General features: G+C 27.7%; 1 protein-coding gene across 1 annotated transcript in view; it reads left to right on the top strand.

Annotated features, from left to right (window-relative positions):
- Positions 1 to 16,978, top strand: part of l(2)k05911 (CLIP and Tryp_SPc domain-containing lethal (2) k05911) — a 106,053-nt gene extending 89,075 nt beyond the window's left edge. Inside the window, exons 5-8 of the mRNA XM_075359902.1 lie at positions 2,906 to 3,041; positions 4,090 to 4,228; positions 10,761 to 10,906; positions 15,063 to 16,978. Coding sequence (XP_075216017.1) covers positions 2,906 to 3,041; positions 4,090 to 4,228; positions 10,761 to 10,906; positions 15,063 to 15,218 — 577 coding nt within the window. The 3' untranslated portion in view covers positions 15,219 to 16,978. The remainder of the gene's footprint in view (positions 1 to 2,905; positions 3,042 to 4,089; positions 4,229 to 10,760; positions 10,907 to 15,062) is intronic.
- The last annotated feature ends 294 nt before the right edge of the window (positions 16,979 to 17,272 follow it).

The following is a 17,272-nucleotide window of genomic DNA, read 5'->3' as shown; positions in this document are numbered from 1 at the left end:
CTCATGCATTTACAGAAAACCTCATACTGTCTGCTGAAATTGATATGATCAGTGTTTTAGTAGGTGTGGAAGAAGCAAAAAAATTGAAAAAAATTCACTTTCTAACAAAACAGTATCAAGGGGCAAGTCAATGACAAGGCTGCCAATGTTCACAATCAGCTAATTCAGTAAGTGAGTTCAAAGGAAATTTTTAGTATTCAATTTGATGAATGAACAGATGTGGCAAACATTTCTCAATCGTTATGTTTTGTGATGTTAATGCAATAGGGACAGAGTCAAAGAAAATATGTTGTTTTGTAAATCAATACCTTGTCATGCAACAGGAGAATGTCTTTTATGAAACTACTAAAAACTATAACATAGATTGTACAAAATGCATTACAATATTTAGTGATGGTGCAAAGGTAGTAACAGGAAAGAACAGTGGATTTCTGAAAAAATTAAAAGATTGTCTTATATTAAGGGTGGAATGAATGCACTGCTTCTTTCACAGACATGCTCTTGCCACAAAAATATATGGGAAAATCTCAAACAAATTCTTTTTAAAGCTGTAAAAATGGTTAATTTTATTAAAAGTTGACTATTACAGAATAGGCTGTATGCCAAATTATGCGATGAAAAAGAGCGAAAAGAAAAGATTTCTTCTTTTCCATACAAAACTTAAGATGGTTATCAGGCTGGAGAAAGTGTCATCCTGGTTATTGGAATTGCGAGTTAAATCAATAAAAATTTTTCAGGATAAATAAATGCCATTCTCATTGATTTTACAGAATAATGAGCGTATGTTGCTGTTGACTTACTAAGCCGATGTATTTTTACATTTAAATGACTTGAATTGAATTCACAAGGATGTGATAAAACATTTTATTAATGACAGACAAAGTTCATGGTTTCATTAAGAAGCTTGATATCTAAGAATTTTGATGAAGAAGACACTAATATTCACCACAGTTTGGAGAGCATGAAAATGCACTTACGTGAGCAAAATAGTCAGTCGGATGAGTATTTCCCAGAAGATAAAAATGATTCTCAAAGAGATGGGTACTGAATCCCTTTAGTTAAAATGCTGTTGCAACTGCTAAGTTACCAGTTGAAATTCATCAAAATGTATGCCGATAAAATGATAGAACTACAATTCACATTGAAGATTCAGATATGTTTTAATGTTTTGGCTTGCTTGTCAAAGTGAATATGGAAATCTAGTCACAGAAGCACTGAAAATATTAATCCCTTTTGCTGCTCTTACCTCTCTGAAAAGGGTTTTTCGTCTATAGTTGCACTAAAAACTAAATATAGGAATTGTCTTTATCATTTGAAAATAATTTGCTTTTGTGTATTTCTAACATAGATTCATGTTTAGAGAAACTTTTAAAAGCCCACTGGACCAATCTAGTGGTTAACTCGTCATCGCAAGTCAGTTGATTTTGAAGTCAAGAGATCTAAGGTTCAAATCCTAGTAAAGGCAGTTCCTTTTATACGGATTTGAATACTAGATTGTGGATACCAGTATTCTTTGGTGGTTTGATTTCAATTAACCACACATCTCAGGAAAAAGTTCATACCACCCAATACAGTAATGGGTTATTCCACCCATATACAGCCTGCTCATTCTCAAATGATAATCATGGTTTCTCTTAAACAAATATTCAATATTTATTTATTCCAAAAGTATAACATGATTGGTATTTACATTTTTCAAATTATCAATTTAGTTGATTTTCTAAATAATTTTTATCTTCATTGCTCATAATGTTCATAATTCAAACCCTAATAACTTGACTGCTGAACAGAAAGGAATTTACTGTGTGTCACAACTAACATGTCAATAATTGTAATCTTTTTATTTGGCTAAGTATCTTTTAGGGAAAGATACTTCATCAGTGTTTTCACTCTTTTACAATGAATTCTTATTTATTGTTTTTGTGACATTTTACTACAGTTCTGAAAAAAATAAAAATCAGGCTGCAGTTATTTAATTTAAGATGCACACAAATAACAGCTTGACATAAAGAAGTTATCTTTATAAAAGTAGGTAAAATGGGAAAAGCTGAATAGTTATCTACATCTTCTCACAACCTAAAAACTTCTGGATTTCCTATCACTCTGTCAGTTACACAGAGAAATTGAGTCAACAGTGTACAGTATTGTTTGAACTATTGAATTGGTTAAAAAAACATGGCAAATTTAATAAGTAACTAAAAACTAAAATTGTTACAATCTTTGGGGAAATATAAAAGATTTAACAAAACTTCACATTACAGTTGAATTAGCATACACCCAAAAATTAAATAAATTATTTTTATTATGAAAGAATAGAAAGAAGGAAATTATAAGGTTTTCTGATTTTTTATAATTTTTGTTATTAGGAACCATACAATTTTTGAAATGACAAAAATAACCCTGTAACATACCTTGGACATAAAACACAATATATGTGATTGACACCTCATTCATCAAACATTTTTTAAACATCATAATAATAATAATATTCAAACCATTTTTTATATAGAATTATTCAAATTAGACTGGTTTTGACAGCTGCACTGATGAGTAATTCCAAAAGTGCCATAACTTGCTGAAATTAATAATTTTTAAAACTGTAAGTGCCTGTAACAATATCCACAACTACCAAAGTGATGATTATGTTCTTATAAAAAAGATGTCATCATAGATGTATTGCCTAGAATTAATTGACTTATATCAAATAATTAACTTCTTGATATTGTGTTTTTATTACACTTTAAAGGTACTAAATACTGAAAAATGTACAATGAAAGAAATTTCATATTTTATTACACAACTATTTAATGGCTGACAAAAAGTGTTATTTATAAAATTATTGGTTAAATAGTGAGGATTATAAATTAATATTTTTAATAAGGCATGAATAATTTAATTTTCACAGTATGACTTCATGGGATGTAGCACGTGTAACTGTAAGGCTAGGTGATTATAACATAAAAACTTCAACAGAAACTCGACATATTGAAAAGAAGGTTAAAAGAGTTGTCAGACATAAAGGATTTGATGGAAGAACATTGGTAAGAAAAATTATCACAGAAGTATTTTTTTTAATTTACTGAGCAATTTCAAATAAAAATATTTTGAAATTTTTATAAAAAATTTATGTTGCAAATATTCAAAATAATAAATGTTAAACATTTTCTAGATAAAACTATTAGCTTACTTTGTTTCATTTTTTACCACTTGTAATTTTTCTGTTTGAAGTTTTGTAACTGTTTAAAGTGGTAAACATTAACCTAATGTTTACTAAAAATCTTACATTAAGAAAAATGTATCCTATGAAATACCAGGTTAGGGTAAAATATGCTCAGACTGTATTTTTCACATTGTTGAAATCAGGGATCAATTTTTATGTTCTTCTTAAATAAGCATGGGCTAATTTTGCATTGGCTTAGTTTATCTAGGATTAGCATAATGTCTTCAATATTTTTCAGTATGTAGTCAAACAAAGTCTATCAGTTTTTATCACTGATCAGTCACTGTTCCAGAAAGTCTTCAATTATTATTTCACAAAGAATTTGCCAATTGGAACAGGCTACACAGCTCATTGCAATCTTTTCTGGCAGCCAGACCACCTCATTCATTAAACCATATGATCAAGCATTCAACAAGCCATAAATGCTTAAATATCTTTGTGTTTACAAGCCCTCAGATTACTTAACAATATGTATAATGTTATTAGATATTTTTAATTATGTTAAAATAAAGGCATATTTCCATGATAAGTGTAGGTCCACAAGACCTGTATAAAGCATTTCTATGAAGAAGAATTTTTTTTAACTTAATTGGAATCAAGAAAGTTCTACTTTAAAAAACAAGCAGAGTAAATTAATCTTGTTTTAAGGGAAACATTTAAATTTAAAAAAGCAGTGACAAAAATAAACATCTGTTAATAATTTACTTAAATTCTTGTAGCAAATAATTCAATAAAAATCTGTCTAAATGCTTCTAATTTTGATTCACTACAGACTTTTACAGAAGGTTTTATAAAGACTTTTTCAGAATGTTTGTCTATCTTCATTACAATAGGTACATACATGATTGCTTATGTTCTTTGTGTTTTAGTATAATGATATTGCAATTTTAACATTGGATTCACCAGTGAGTTACAGCAGACAAATCCGCTCGATTTGTTTACCCACAGGAAATAATAAATATGAAGGTAAAACTGCAACTGTTATTGGATGGGGAAGTCTTCGAGAAGGTGAGTTTAAATCATTTTTTTTTAATTTAAAATCTTTTCTTAGTTATAAAAATAAGAATATATATACAGGATGGTATTTAAGTATGTAAACAGCTTTATACTGCATATCTAAGAGGTATTTGAAGGCACAAAAAAATGGGGTTCTACATGATTAAAAAAAAGATCTGCATTATGGTGGATTTTTAATTTTTATCCACAATCTTGGATCTGTCATACTGAATCAAACTTATTTTTTTTAAATAGAAAGGTGGACCATATGTCACATGATTCTGATTTAAAATTTTACAAGAAAAACAATGGTGAAACCTATTTTCTGTTTATGCCTTCATTACTGCGTTATATGCATTCAAAGTTGCAAAGATGAAAAAATCGTGTTAAAAATAAAACAAAGTAAAACATACTGCAGAACAATTTTATTGCATTTTTCATTCACAATACATACAACAACGAACTTTAAACAGTGCTATAATATTGATAATAATAAACAATAACAAATAATTAGTAAGGCCTTTATTAGAGGTATGTGATTTAATACTAGATTTCCAGAGAACCATTAAGTAAATCAACTGTGATCAAGACAGTACAACAATTTGAAGAAACCAGCGAGTAAATGCTTTGAAGAAACCATTGTGATATTATAATGCAAAAATTAGATGTAGATGCAAATTTTTCTAATTAAATAATATTTACGGATAAAGCGACTTTTATGTGAAATGGTTATGTGAATAAGCAAAACTGTTGATATTGGAACAATAATAAAACCAGATGGATGTTGGAAGTTCATACACAGCACCCTCGGAAAGTGAACATTTGGGCAGGAATCATTGATCATAGTATTTTAGAGCCTTTTATTTTAGATGACAGTCTTACAGGAGATGCTTAGTGCAACTTGTTAGCAGATAGGAGTTTACCAAATATCCGGAAAAATGTTAGACAAGAATTAAATAATAACATATGGCTTCAGCAAGATGGGGCAACATGTCATTATTATCTAAGGAAACGGTAAATTTTAAATTAACTATTTCCAAATCACTGGATAGGTCGTAGAGGAACCATAGAATGGCCTGCCAGGTTCCCAGATCTGTCTCCTGAGGATTATGTTTTTTGATAATCATCAAAAAAATTTAAAAAATCATCAACAATTTTTTTTGATAATCATAATGTTTACAAAACAAATCCTGCAAACACTGATGAATTGAAAAAGAAAAATAATTGATAAATCTGCTCATGTACCAACAGACATGATACAAGCTATAAACGGATTTATTTATTTGAGGTTAGCACTCTGCCAAGCTGCAGAGGGAAGCTTTTTGAACATTTATTGTAGAATGGTGTGCTCTCAAAATGCACTTCATTAGCAATTTATGATCAAAAACATTTATTTAACATTTTAAATTAATATTGTAATCTTTAAAGTAAATAATATCAGTTGATATAGCCATTTAATTTGTTGTTATATTGTTAATTATTAGTTATTGTTTATTATTATCAATATCATAGCACTGTCTAAGGTTCAGTATTGTATGCATTATGAAAATAAAATGTAATAAAATAGTTCATGTAGCGCATTTAACCTTGTTTATTGTTAACACGATTTTTCATTCATTGCAACTTTGAATGCTGATAATTTGATAACAAAGGAATTAATAGAAAAACGAGGTTTACCATTGTTTTTCTTGTAAAAATTGAAATCAAAATCATGTGTCATATGTCCACCTACATATCTAAAAAAATTATGTTTGATTCAATATGGTGTATCCAAGATGGCAGACAATAATTAAAACCCACCATAATGCAGTTTTTTTTTTAATTATGTAGAACCACTTCTTTCTGCCTTCATATACCTTTCAGATATGCAGTGTAAAGCTGTTTCCATATTAAATATCACCTTGTATATACATATATATATTTTTTTTTCTTTTATATTAATATATATATATATATATATATATAAACTTTTTGATCATCATTTTTTATCTTATAGTATGTATATATATTATTTTTTATTAAAAACACATATATAATCTTTATTATTGTTTTGCCACATATTTGTCATAACAATATTTTCTCCTACATGTTTTCCTTTATCAATTGAGTCCACATCATCAGAGAATGAAAATTATTCACATCGCGTTTTGTTAGTATTATTAAAAAAAACACATATTTTAATATTACATATTAAAACATATATTTACAAAAAGCAAACAAAATTGCTGGAATCCAGTCTTAAGTTCAAACCTAAACTTAGACCAGATAACATGGCAATTTTGCGAGCATAATCAGTAGTGATGACAAAATATGTTAACAAATTAACTATAGTTTAAATTTTTTATTATTCTGGAAGCTGTACCTTAATGTAATGAAGGTCTGAAAAAACACATCACTACAGAATAGTAGTTTCATTTTAAGCATAATAATAGACTCAATAGTTATGTTTTAGTACTTTATTGCAACTATGTATTATTTATTAATAAACTACTAAAGTAATATTAAATTACTAAATTTAACTTTATTATTTATTAATAAGTCACATGTTATGCACTTGTAAGCAAAACTATACAGATTTAACTACTTATTTCCACATTTGAATATCTAATCATTTGAATATCTTTTAATGTGATATTTATAATAAAATTATTTTCTATACATGGATAACATCACAAATGGAAAATAAATGTATATTTAAATTTCCAAATTATGGTATACTTCAGTTGTTAGGACTTATTTATGTTGTCTCAGAACATTCAGCTTGGACAGAACAAGAAATCAATTATCAAATTACTAAGCATAAGCCATTTGTGAAAAAATATAATATACAAAAATGGCTTTGATTTTTCAAAATAGGTAAAGGAAGATATAAGTATGGTTAAAATTTCTAATAAAGCTAATAAAAATATTGTTTTGTCAGTATATCTTATTTAATAGAATTCTAATTTTATTCAAAATTTCAAAATGTTTAAGTTACTTTTTTTTTGTTACTAATACTAACTATAGTACATTGCTCTAAGTAACTGGCAAGCATACTAGATGGTGTAAATTATTTTAAATGTGTATCACTATTTATTTAACATTATTGAACAGTAATCTACAGATCAATACTTTGAATTTGATCATGTTGAATCCAGAAGTACAGCTTTACCCAACTTATTACAGTAGGAGTTAAATAACTGATAACTAAGTAATTAATTGTAATGCAAATTTTATGTCATTATCACACAAATATTATTATAAATCAATCTATATAAGGAGAATATTTATAAGTAAAGAACAAGGCCATAATTTTGTTTAAACTATTTTATTTTGTGAAAGTTAGAATACCCTTAAAACAATTTTATTTTTAATATAATCACTGTTGAACTCTTTAGTATATCTGATGAACTTGAGAACTTGTTTCTTGATTCCAGTAACATAATCCTGCTTTTAAAAATGCCATCACAGTTGCCTGTGCTTTGTTATCGTCATGATAAATTATCTCATGCATGTGTTCTTTCAGCACTATAAACAAGCAACTTAATATAAGGCTGCAACGCAAAGGTTGCCCAAAACTTCCTACTTAAAGGCCTTTATAAACAAATAGCATAATGCAAGGTCCAGACTGAGAGAAAAATTACAAAAAAAACTTCCTCCTCTTGAAGGTCTGCAACAACTTCTTTGACATGTTAATATTGTGCAACTGATTCTTATCATCCAGTAGTCTTTACAGACTAGTGGAGTGAGACTACTGGAGTACAGAAAATATAATCAGTGTCTTTACATCAGCATTCCTCACTGTCTGCTTTACATTGTTTTTCATGTCATATTCTAGGTCTACAGCAGATCAGAGTTCATGGTTATTCCTTAAAACATATTCAATCAGAAGCCAGTTATAAAAATTACAGAATGACCTTTCTTCATCATGAATGCCATTCTTCTACTTAAATTCAAAAACTACAGTAGAGCCGATCAAATATGGGCGTTACATCCGAATGTTCTGTTCCGAGTTGCCATAACAGTAAATTTTTACGCCGTCATTATTTATTATAATACAAAATATATACTTAATACTTAAGAAGAAGCTGTTTTAAAATAAAATTCAGTGTGTTTTGTATTATAGACTAACAAATAAAATTTAGATGTAATACAATATTTAGACGCTAATACGTTTTGCTTTTAACTAAAATTGTTAGCGTTCAAAAAATTACCAAAAAAAACCAGTAATAAGTATGTAGTAGAAATTACTAAAATCATCGAGTAACAAATGAACACAATACAAAAATTTGTCACGTTTTTATGTACAAACTGTAATTATTAAATTTAAAAAATCATTCTAATCTATTTTTTCTTCATTGTAACAAAATACGTCAACACTTAATGGCGCATACAAACTAATTAGCCTTAAAATAATCGTTTATTTTTTATTGTTTGATAATCTTAAACCTGTAATCATCAAAGCAGTTCTGAAGTTTATTCAAGTACTCCACAAATTGAACACTTATTATTAGTCTCACTAAACTCCGGTAATTTTTTAAAACATTCTTTGACGTCAATTATTGATACGGCTGGTTGAGTAGTAGATTCATCTTCGTTTTCACTTTCAGCTTAGCTATCACCTGCACGACTATGAGTTACCTCAGTAATAAAGTCTTCATCAGTCGGAATTTCTGTAGTATGTACAGTATGTATGCTGTTGTGTGGTCATCTATTGAGTATTCTTGTAAGGCTGATTTTTTGTCGCAAAACACACTGTACAGTTTTTTTGGCAAGAAACACTAAAATGAAAACGCATTCACTGATGCGACTACAGTATTACTGTACTGTATTTGGCTATTGGGTATCGATCACTTTAACCGATTGATCACTTTATCGCAATACTGTTTATTTATCTGATTCTATGGTGCAGTACTGTATTTTTAATCTGAAAATTATTACTACAGAATTTGCCAGTAGGGATAGGACAGGTAAATTTAACTTTAACCACTCCCCTCTTCAGACTTTAACTTAAATCGTTTAAAATGTGCTATAGAGTTTGATGAACCTGTTTGGGTAGTTTTGGCGGATCATTATTCGGCCCCAGTCTTTCTGGAATTTCGCAAACAGAAAAACCCGAGTAACTAAAGTACTGTAACTACCAGCCTTTGTAATACCGCGATGGAACTTGTACTGTACAACGTCCTGTTAAAACCTTTTGTTCACCCTTCAGACTTAACCTGAACAAGCCTAAGATAAAATATCTTAGTCTTTACGTATAAATCATAAATGTATATTTCGTAAATGAAGAAATGGCATTTCCCTTGCGTTGAGATATTTGGTTTTTATTTAACATTTTTGAATTACAGTATTTAAAAAAATGAAAATGCTCGTAATAAGCAAGTTTATGATGCGTCAATACCTCCATAAAAGCAGGTTAATTTATCATTAATGCGATAGAAATCCCAACAAACCCCGGAATTCTGCTTGTTACAACCATGTTCTCGTTACAAGCGAGAACTCATTTTGCTTAGACACAGCTTCATCATATGTTTAACTGGTTATGAATTCCAGGAACACAATGATGCAAAAAAATCATTGTGTTACTAATTTTTCCTTACAGTTAACATGATACTAAACTGCAAACACACTTGAAGCATAATTTGACTGACTTCAGACCTGATTAATTCTACAAAAACGTATCCGTTTTATTTAATTAACCTAGTTAATTGTATATATTAAATAATATATAGAGAGCTAACAAAAGATTAACCATTTTTATTTTTTATGTTTTTTACATGACCTCAGACATTTATTTGCACATATTTTAACAAGAAAGATGAGATGAATGAAATGATTGGTTTTGCCTGGCCAAACTACAACTATATTATGCTTGCAGTTCAAAGAACTCAACTGACAGATCCTCTTTAATATATTTCCCCTATTAATGAATCAAAGGCCAATCTCCTTGTCAAAATGGTAAGTAACATCCTACCTTTCACTCAAAGGTTTTGGGTTTGAACCCCAGTCAGGGCACAGCATCATTTTTCACAGCTGCAAATATTCATATCACAAATCCATGCACAAGCTCTATGCCAATATCTTCTAAAGGTTTGATAATCAATTTAGTTTGTATGGTATTGAATTTCAACTAAAATCCAAAACATTAAGCTAAGACATGGGCTAAAAAGAGGTTAAAGAAATTGTAAAGAAATGAACAGCGACTTTAAGACTCTAGATTCCAGATTTTTATTCCTTTTCCTATTAAATTGACCTCTGTGGTAGAGTAGAAGTGTATTCACTTTTTCTTCGATAAGTACTTCACTTTTATTCCAGTCAGACTTGGCATTTTTATAAACACTATAAAAATCCATTACTCACCTATCATACAAAAAAGCAAATGTAATTGTTAAAACAAAATAAACAGATAAATTCTTTCACTGAAATTTTTCATGCAAAAATCAAGAGGCCAGTACTAATAATTTTATATCATAATAAATTATGATATATCTATATCATAGATATGTACTAATTAAAAGATAAATTAAAATAATATTTTTTATGTAAAAATTGTTTACCTCTTCAGGTGGACAACAGCCCAGTATATTACAAGAAGTGAGCATTCCTATCTGGAAAAATTCTGAATGTAAATCAAAATATGGCCCAGCAGCACCAGGTGGTATTGTTGATCATTTCCTCTGTGCTGGCAGAGCTGCTAAGGACTCTTGTAGTGTAAGTTTTTACTTAATTAACACATTTTTCATTGTCAGTAATTATTCTTTATAACAAATCAAACATTATGTTTGATTTAAATAATTATCAGCCATTATTCTTTAAAAATGTCTAAGTCCAAAAGATATTTGAGTAATACTTACATTTATTAACAGACTGGAGGTAATGTATACTTTCATTAAAAATAGTTATAGTCGATTTTATACAACTTACTACACGCTTGAAAATATACCTGTAGATCTTTTCATTATTGTAAATGTTGTAATGCAGTTTCCCCCATTTAGTGGTATTGGAAATGGTGTTTTTAATGGTACTCATCTTAAAATGGTGTTTTTAATGAGCACCATTTTAAAAACACCATTTGCAATACCACTATTGGTATTGTGGTTGGGAAAACTGCATATTATTTATTACCACCCAAACACATAATTAGGTATATTGATTATTAAAATTAATGTGTGCTATTTTGTTCATTTAGTATGTTGTATTTATAAGTTAAGTAGGTAAATATTATATTATTTATAGTTATGTTGAATTCAGTTTTTTGTACTTTTATATAAAATTTGCATGAGTAATAAGCTAATCTGATAATTTTTTAAAGATTTATAGGTTCATTGTTTATATTAACGAAAACAATTTAATCAAAGTAAAATGTCTTTACAATGACATTTTTAACAAAACTTAAACAGTTAAATAGCATAATTATTTTTGTACTAACACAACAAACATCACCTCAAATACACCTTGTAGTATCTGCACTAAAAGTACATCCCAACCCTTTAGGGGAAGACATCTGCCTTGTGACGCTTCCGGTCGCCACACCACCCGTGTGGCAGGGTTCGTGCTTCTGCACAAACCCCGCGCCTAGTTCCACTTTAATTGAGCCAATTTCTAGTAAATATCTCGAAATTCGAGGCAAATTAACAACAACATACCACCAAAAATGTTGTTTGCAACAACAAAATTTAGTCCTAGTTCCCTTAGTGAACTCTACTTCAGTTCATACCCCTGACTTTAGGTTAATTTATGAATTTCGGTCTGCCACTAAAAGTACAACTCAAAATCAACAAAAAAGTCTCACCCATGCAATAATAAATATAACCCATTGAGCTACCAACAGTTTACAAATCCTACCAACTAGCTGAAATATTTTTACCTTTAAAGTAGATGAGGACTATAAAATGCAAAACATACAGACAAAATATTAACCTAATGCTATTTTATGATACCATGCAATTATATAAAAACAACTTAAGGAAATTATTGCAACTCTTAAACAAACTACAAATCACCTTTCAGTTTACTGCAGAATATGAATACACTTAAATATTCAACTCCATTGATATTATACATGCAGAGTAGAGACCCAGCAAACTTTCAAAATATATATAAAACCTATCACAACTGGCACACTTATTCATAATACCCTTAGTCACCATTAACAGTATGAATATACCACCAGATCTCACTGAAATAGTATTGTCAACATAATCAGGAAAAAAAAAATTCTGTTACTTTAAAAATGCAACAAAATAACATAACTAATAAAGAACAAAAATAAAAATGCAATGACTCGACTAAACACAACATTGGGCTATCTACAAAAAAGCACTATGAATGCATGTAACATCAGAAGTAACTTTTTCAAATAATTTCATACAAATGGATACATAATTTAATATTATAAATGGATAACACAATATGCAAATTTGGCACAAAACATATAAAAGTAACAAAGTTGACACATCTGAATAATCTACAATTTAGAAACATTCTAAATTTAATGAAAACACATAATTAATAAATGAACAAATACAACACACAAATATTATGTTTGACCATGTACTAAATAGGTTTCCTAACCATTTTTTGACAAGTACATTATGAGTAGTAACATTTACAACACCTCTGAGAAAGAAATGGTATCATTCACAAATTTTTAATATACATATATATATATATATATATATATAAATGTTTTTTTATTAACCAAATGAAGTCCATGAATTATGAAAAATTCTACAACATTAACTTAAACACAAATATAATATGAACAGAACAATATTAGAAATATTTAAAAATAAAGTAATAATAAGACATTAGGTTTTTAATTAATCAATTATTAAAATGCCACAACAAACATTATTGTTCTACAATGTAAAATTGTAGATATATTATATATATATATATATATTATTTTATTATTTTTTTTTTTAATTCATCAACATATTGATGAACACTGTGGTAATAAAATATAATATTAAATGAAATATAAACCACCAAACAGTAAATAGATAAGTTAAACTTACCATATTAATTCCAAGAATCACTTTTTGCGGTATCCTGCATCTTCAGTTGTTATTAAATTCTATAATTATATTAAAACATATTTATTTATGATTTGTTACTTTATCAAAATTTTTTTTTGAAAATTTTGAAATTTATTAAGGATGAGTAAGCAAATTCTGTTGTCCACAGTAGAACAATGTGTTGTCCAACAAATTCTGCTGGACATAAGTAGGTTTACAAATCCGTTTGACTACATACATCATATTTATTTTTTATATAATGACCACTGTTTAAGCCATACAGTAATACTTATAAAAAACATTCTTATTATTTATTATTATGAAACCCATGCTTATGGGCTTTACCAGGTTTGTCTCCACAGCTTTCATCTGCTTAACAAAAGGAATTAAGTACACTTTGAGGCAAGATGTAGTTGAAAACCCAAAGAAAGGTAAATAGAACTAATTAAAAATTTAATTAATTAAATAATTCATTTAACTTATTTCTAATTCATTTTCATCACTGAATACATTATATTAGGTTGGTTAATATCTTTCAGGCCAGTAAAAGCTGTAGTTCATATCTTCTACAAGGTAGATTATAACAAGCAATACATAATTTACCCACCTTGGTCAGTTAATTTAAAAAAAAAAAATTGAAACTTTAATACAAGCGTTTACAAATTAAATTGGGAGTGATTACACTAAATAATATGTTAGACAGACTGGATGTACACACATTCACCCCATCACAGGAACTACATACATCAACAGGTTAGAATATTTGTGAATCATTTAATAGAAACAAGATATGCATACAAAGATATAAAATACAATATAAAAATGTTACACACAGAACATAAAAACCCAAATCTCAACACACTTGAACACCATTGAAAATTATGATCACAAAGATGACTAAAACAATATGTTAAACAAAACATGACATGGTCAAGTATATTATTTTGTTGTCTGCTTGAGAGATTTCCAAACCTTTGTAAGACAAATACCATTAACTACAGCGTTATCAATAAATCCACTTCTACAAGAAGTGCTGGTTAACTCTGAAAGATCCTATGGAAGAACACATTCTAGGTTATTTAATAATTTATAAGTGCCATAAATGTGAAAGAAGTTTCTATATATTTTAGCTGAAATTATGCATTAAATAATTTATCATTTTATCTTTACTCCTATTGAATTGTTTTCCTGAAAATGTGTTAGTTACCATTTATTTAGTTTTGTAAGCCAGTGTTATAATTTAATCTCAATTGTATGCGTTCATTCAGTAGCATATTTGTTTGATTTTCAGTAAAATAACTCTGTTATTTAACAGCAGTACTCTTTTGAAAAAGGTCTAGTACTTTGAAAATGAATGGTTTGCATTTAATAATTTTAACAGAATAGTTTTATTTTTATAGTTGTGTGTCAAATATTTTCAATAAGCAATGTAGAACATGAAAATAATGCCTAAGTTTATTTAAAATAGAATATTTGAAAAAAAAATCAAACAGTAGCCAGTTGGTACTGAAGTACAGTATTAATAAAAAACTGTTTTGTAACTGGGAATAAAATGAAAATATTATTTTAAAACGCCTTATTCAAAATATGCTGCATGCTCAGACAAAGATTGTTTGTCTAAATTAGAGAAACAAGAAAAAATCTGTTATGGTCATCTACATTTTAATAAATAACCTACAAATTAGAGCAATTTAATTTGAGCTCTGAATTATTATTTTAAATTCACTCCTACATTTTATATTGCATTTTAGTTCCAAAATCTTAACTTATATGAGAGTGTTTATGATATGGCATTAATTCAAGTGTAAAGTTTTATTCATAATATAACTTTATTTCTTATGTTTTAGGGTGACAGTGGAGGACCATTAATGGTGAATGATGGTGGTAAATGGACACAAGTAGGTATTGTCAGTTGGGGTATTGGTTGTGGAAAAGGACAATATCCTGGAGTTTACACAAGAGTAACTCATTTTATGGGCTGGATAAGCAAGAATCTCAAATAACTTGTGTAAAAATAAATAAATAAAAATAAACCAAGAAACTTCAATTCAATGTAATCAAAAATATTTTACTACAATAAGTATATTAACATCACGACAACTGCGCCTGAGAATCTAAAAACCAGAAATAAAACTAATCTGCTTTAATGTTTGTTACTATGATCAAGGGAAATTTAAAAAAAAAGTGATAATTTTGTTTAGAACCAGTAATTAATATTTTTGTAATAAATAATAAAATCACGATTATTACAAAAATAGTTGATAAATCACTCCAATTAGGTCATTCATCTTTAGTATACAAACCTTCTTACTTTTATAAATAAGAACATAATTCATTTTAATGAATAATTTCTTTTATTACACAGTTACACTAAGAAATGTTTATTTAAAAAACTACATAAAAAATTTAAGAAAAATAATTGTTAGAATAAGTATGTTAAGAAAGGGAATAATAAAAAGTATTAAATATTTAAGTATATTTATTAAATATTTAAAAAATTACATCAAGATAAAGACTATTTTTAGTAACAAATACAGGAACTGCATTCATTTACATAACATAATATGAAAAGAGTAACTGAAGTGATTGGCACTTAATGCTTGTTATTTGTAAAAATTACTTTGATAATGTAGAATTATCAAATCATAAAATAAAAATTAATTTTCTTAAATTTTAGGGTTTTTAAAAAATCTTTGTTTTATTTATCCTTTTCATATCTAAACTCTTTCAAACTGCATGTTATAATCTTTGGATTTTACTCTTCAGGTTCTAGCTGTTGGTCTATGGTTATATATCCACACCTTTTTTTTCATCTTGATATATTCATATTTTCCTTTCACATCTTAAACAAATTTGATCCTCCTTCCTCTTTTTTTTTTACTTACCTTCACTCTACCTCCCAATATACCCCTCATAAAATATTCCTTCCTCAGTTATGCTCTAATTAGTTTCATTTTCCAATCTTGATATCATTAAACGTTTCTTGTATCACCTCTTTAGAACATCCTTGTCCTTTACCCTCCTACGATCACTTAATTTGCATAATCTTCTCATGGTTTTACTTTTTTTGAAACCAACATACAGCCATAAAACTATACATTAAATATTACTGCTAATTTACTGAGCTTCAAAGAATAACTTTTTTCCAGATGGTACTGAAATACAGAAAATAACTCTTTTATTATTTTAATATATCTACTATGTATGATAATAAACATTAATTAGATCAGTAACAATAAATAAACACACACAAGCATATCTTTTAAAATTAAAATCCAGAATTTTCTTAAAACATAGATCATATTATTTTAATAAATAATTTTACTACTAACATTAAAGTTAATTACTTTGAATATCTGATTTAAAACAGATTGTAAAATAAAAATATTATCTTTTCGCTAATATATAGAAGTAAACATGAACAAATTTTACACCAACAACTTCAGCTATGAAAAGTTTTACTATTTAGTCAAAGAAATGTAGCTGTGATTAAATACTACAATGTAAAAAATTCAAATCTTTAAACTTTTATTGTATAAATAAATTAAAATTAAATTTCTTATGAGTTTTTCTCAGATCAATGGAAAGTGTTCATTTTTTAAATGTAAAGCAAGATTTAATTTTAATAAATGGATAGAATTAAATACATTCTACTGACATTTAATTTACCATGACAAGCAATTTACAATAAACAGGCTTAATACTATTAAGTGGAGAAGTGTGATATTAAATAAGTGTAGTTAGAAATGATTGTATAGTTGATATGTTGTGTAAGAAATAAAATTTTAATTTATTTTAAAAAGTGCACTTATTTTAATAAATAAGCAAACCTTTATGAAATATTTTATTTTTTAAAAATTAACAAAAAGGTTAATTTATATTCAAAAAAAGGTTGAATAATCACACTGAACTTATCACTCTAATGTTAAGTATGATTAAAATATACTCATTATAGGATGTAGTTTTTTGAAGACATATTAAGAAATGTAAACAATTCCATATGATTGCAACACTCATGAGGTAATAATATTTATTATTTGGTAAGATTAGCATAGAA

This window comes from Lycorma delicatula, chromosome 3 (assembly GCF_047948215.1).
Source record: "Lycorma delicatula isolate Av1 chromosome 3, ASM4794821v1, whole genome shotgun sequence".
NCBI classification, from domain to species: Eukaryota; Metazoa; Arthropoda; class Insecta; order Hemiptera; family Fulgoridae; genus Lycorma; species Lycorma delicatula.
Note: the sequence above shows the minus strand (reverse complement) of the source record. Positions and strands in the feature narration are given on the sequence as shown.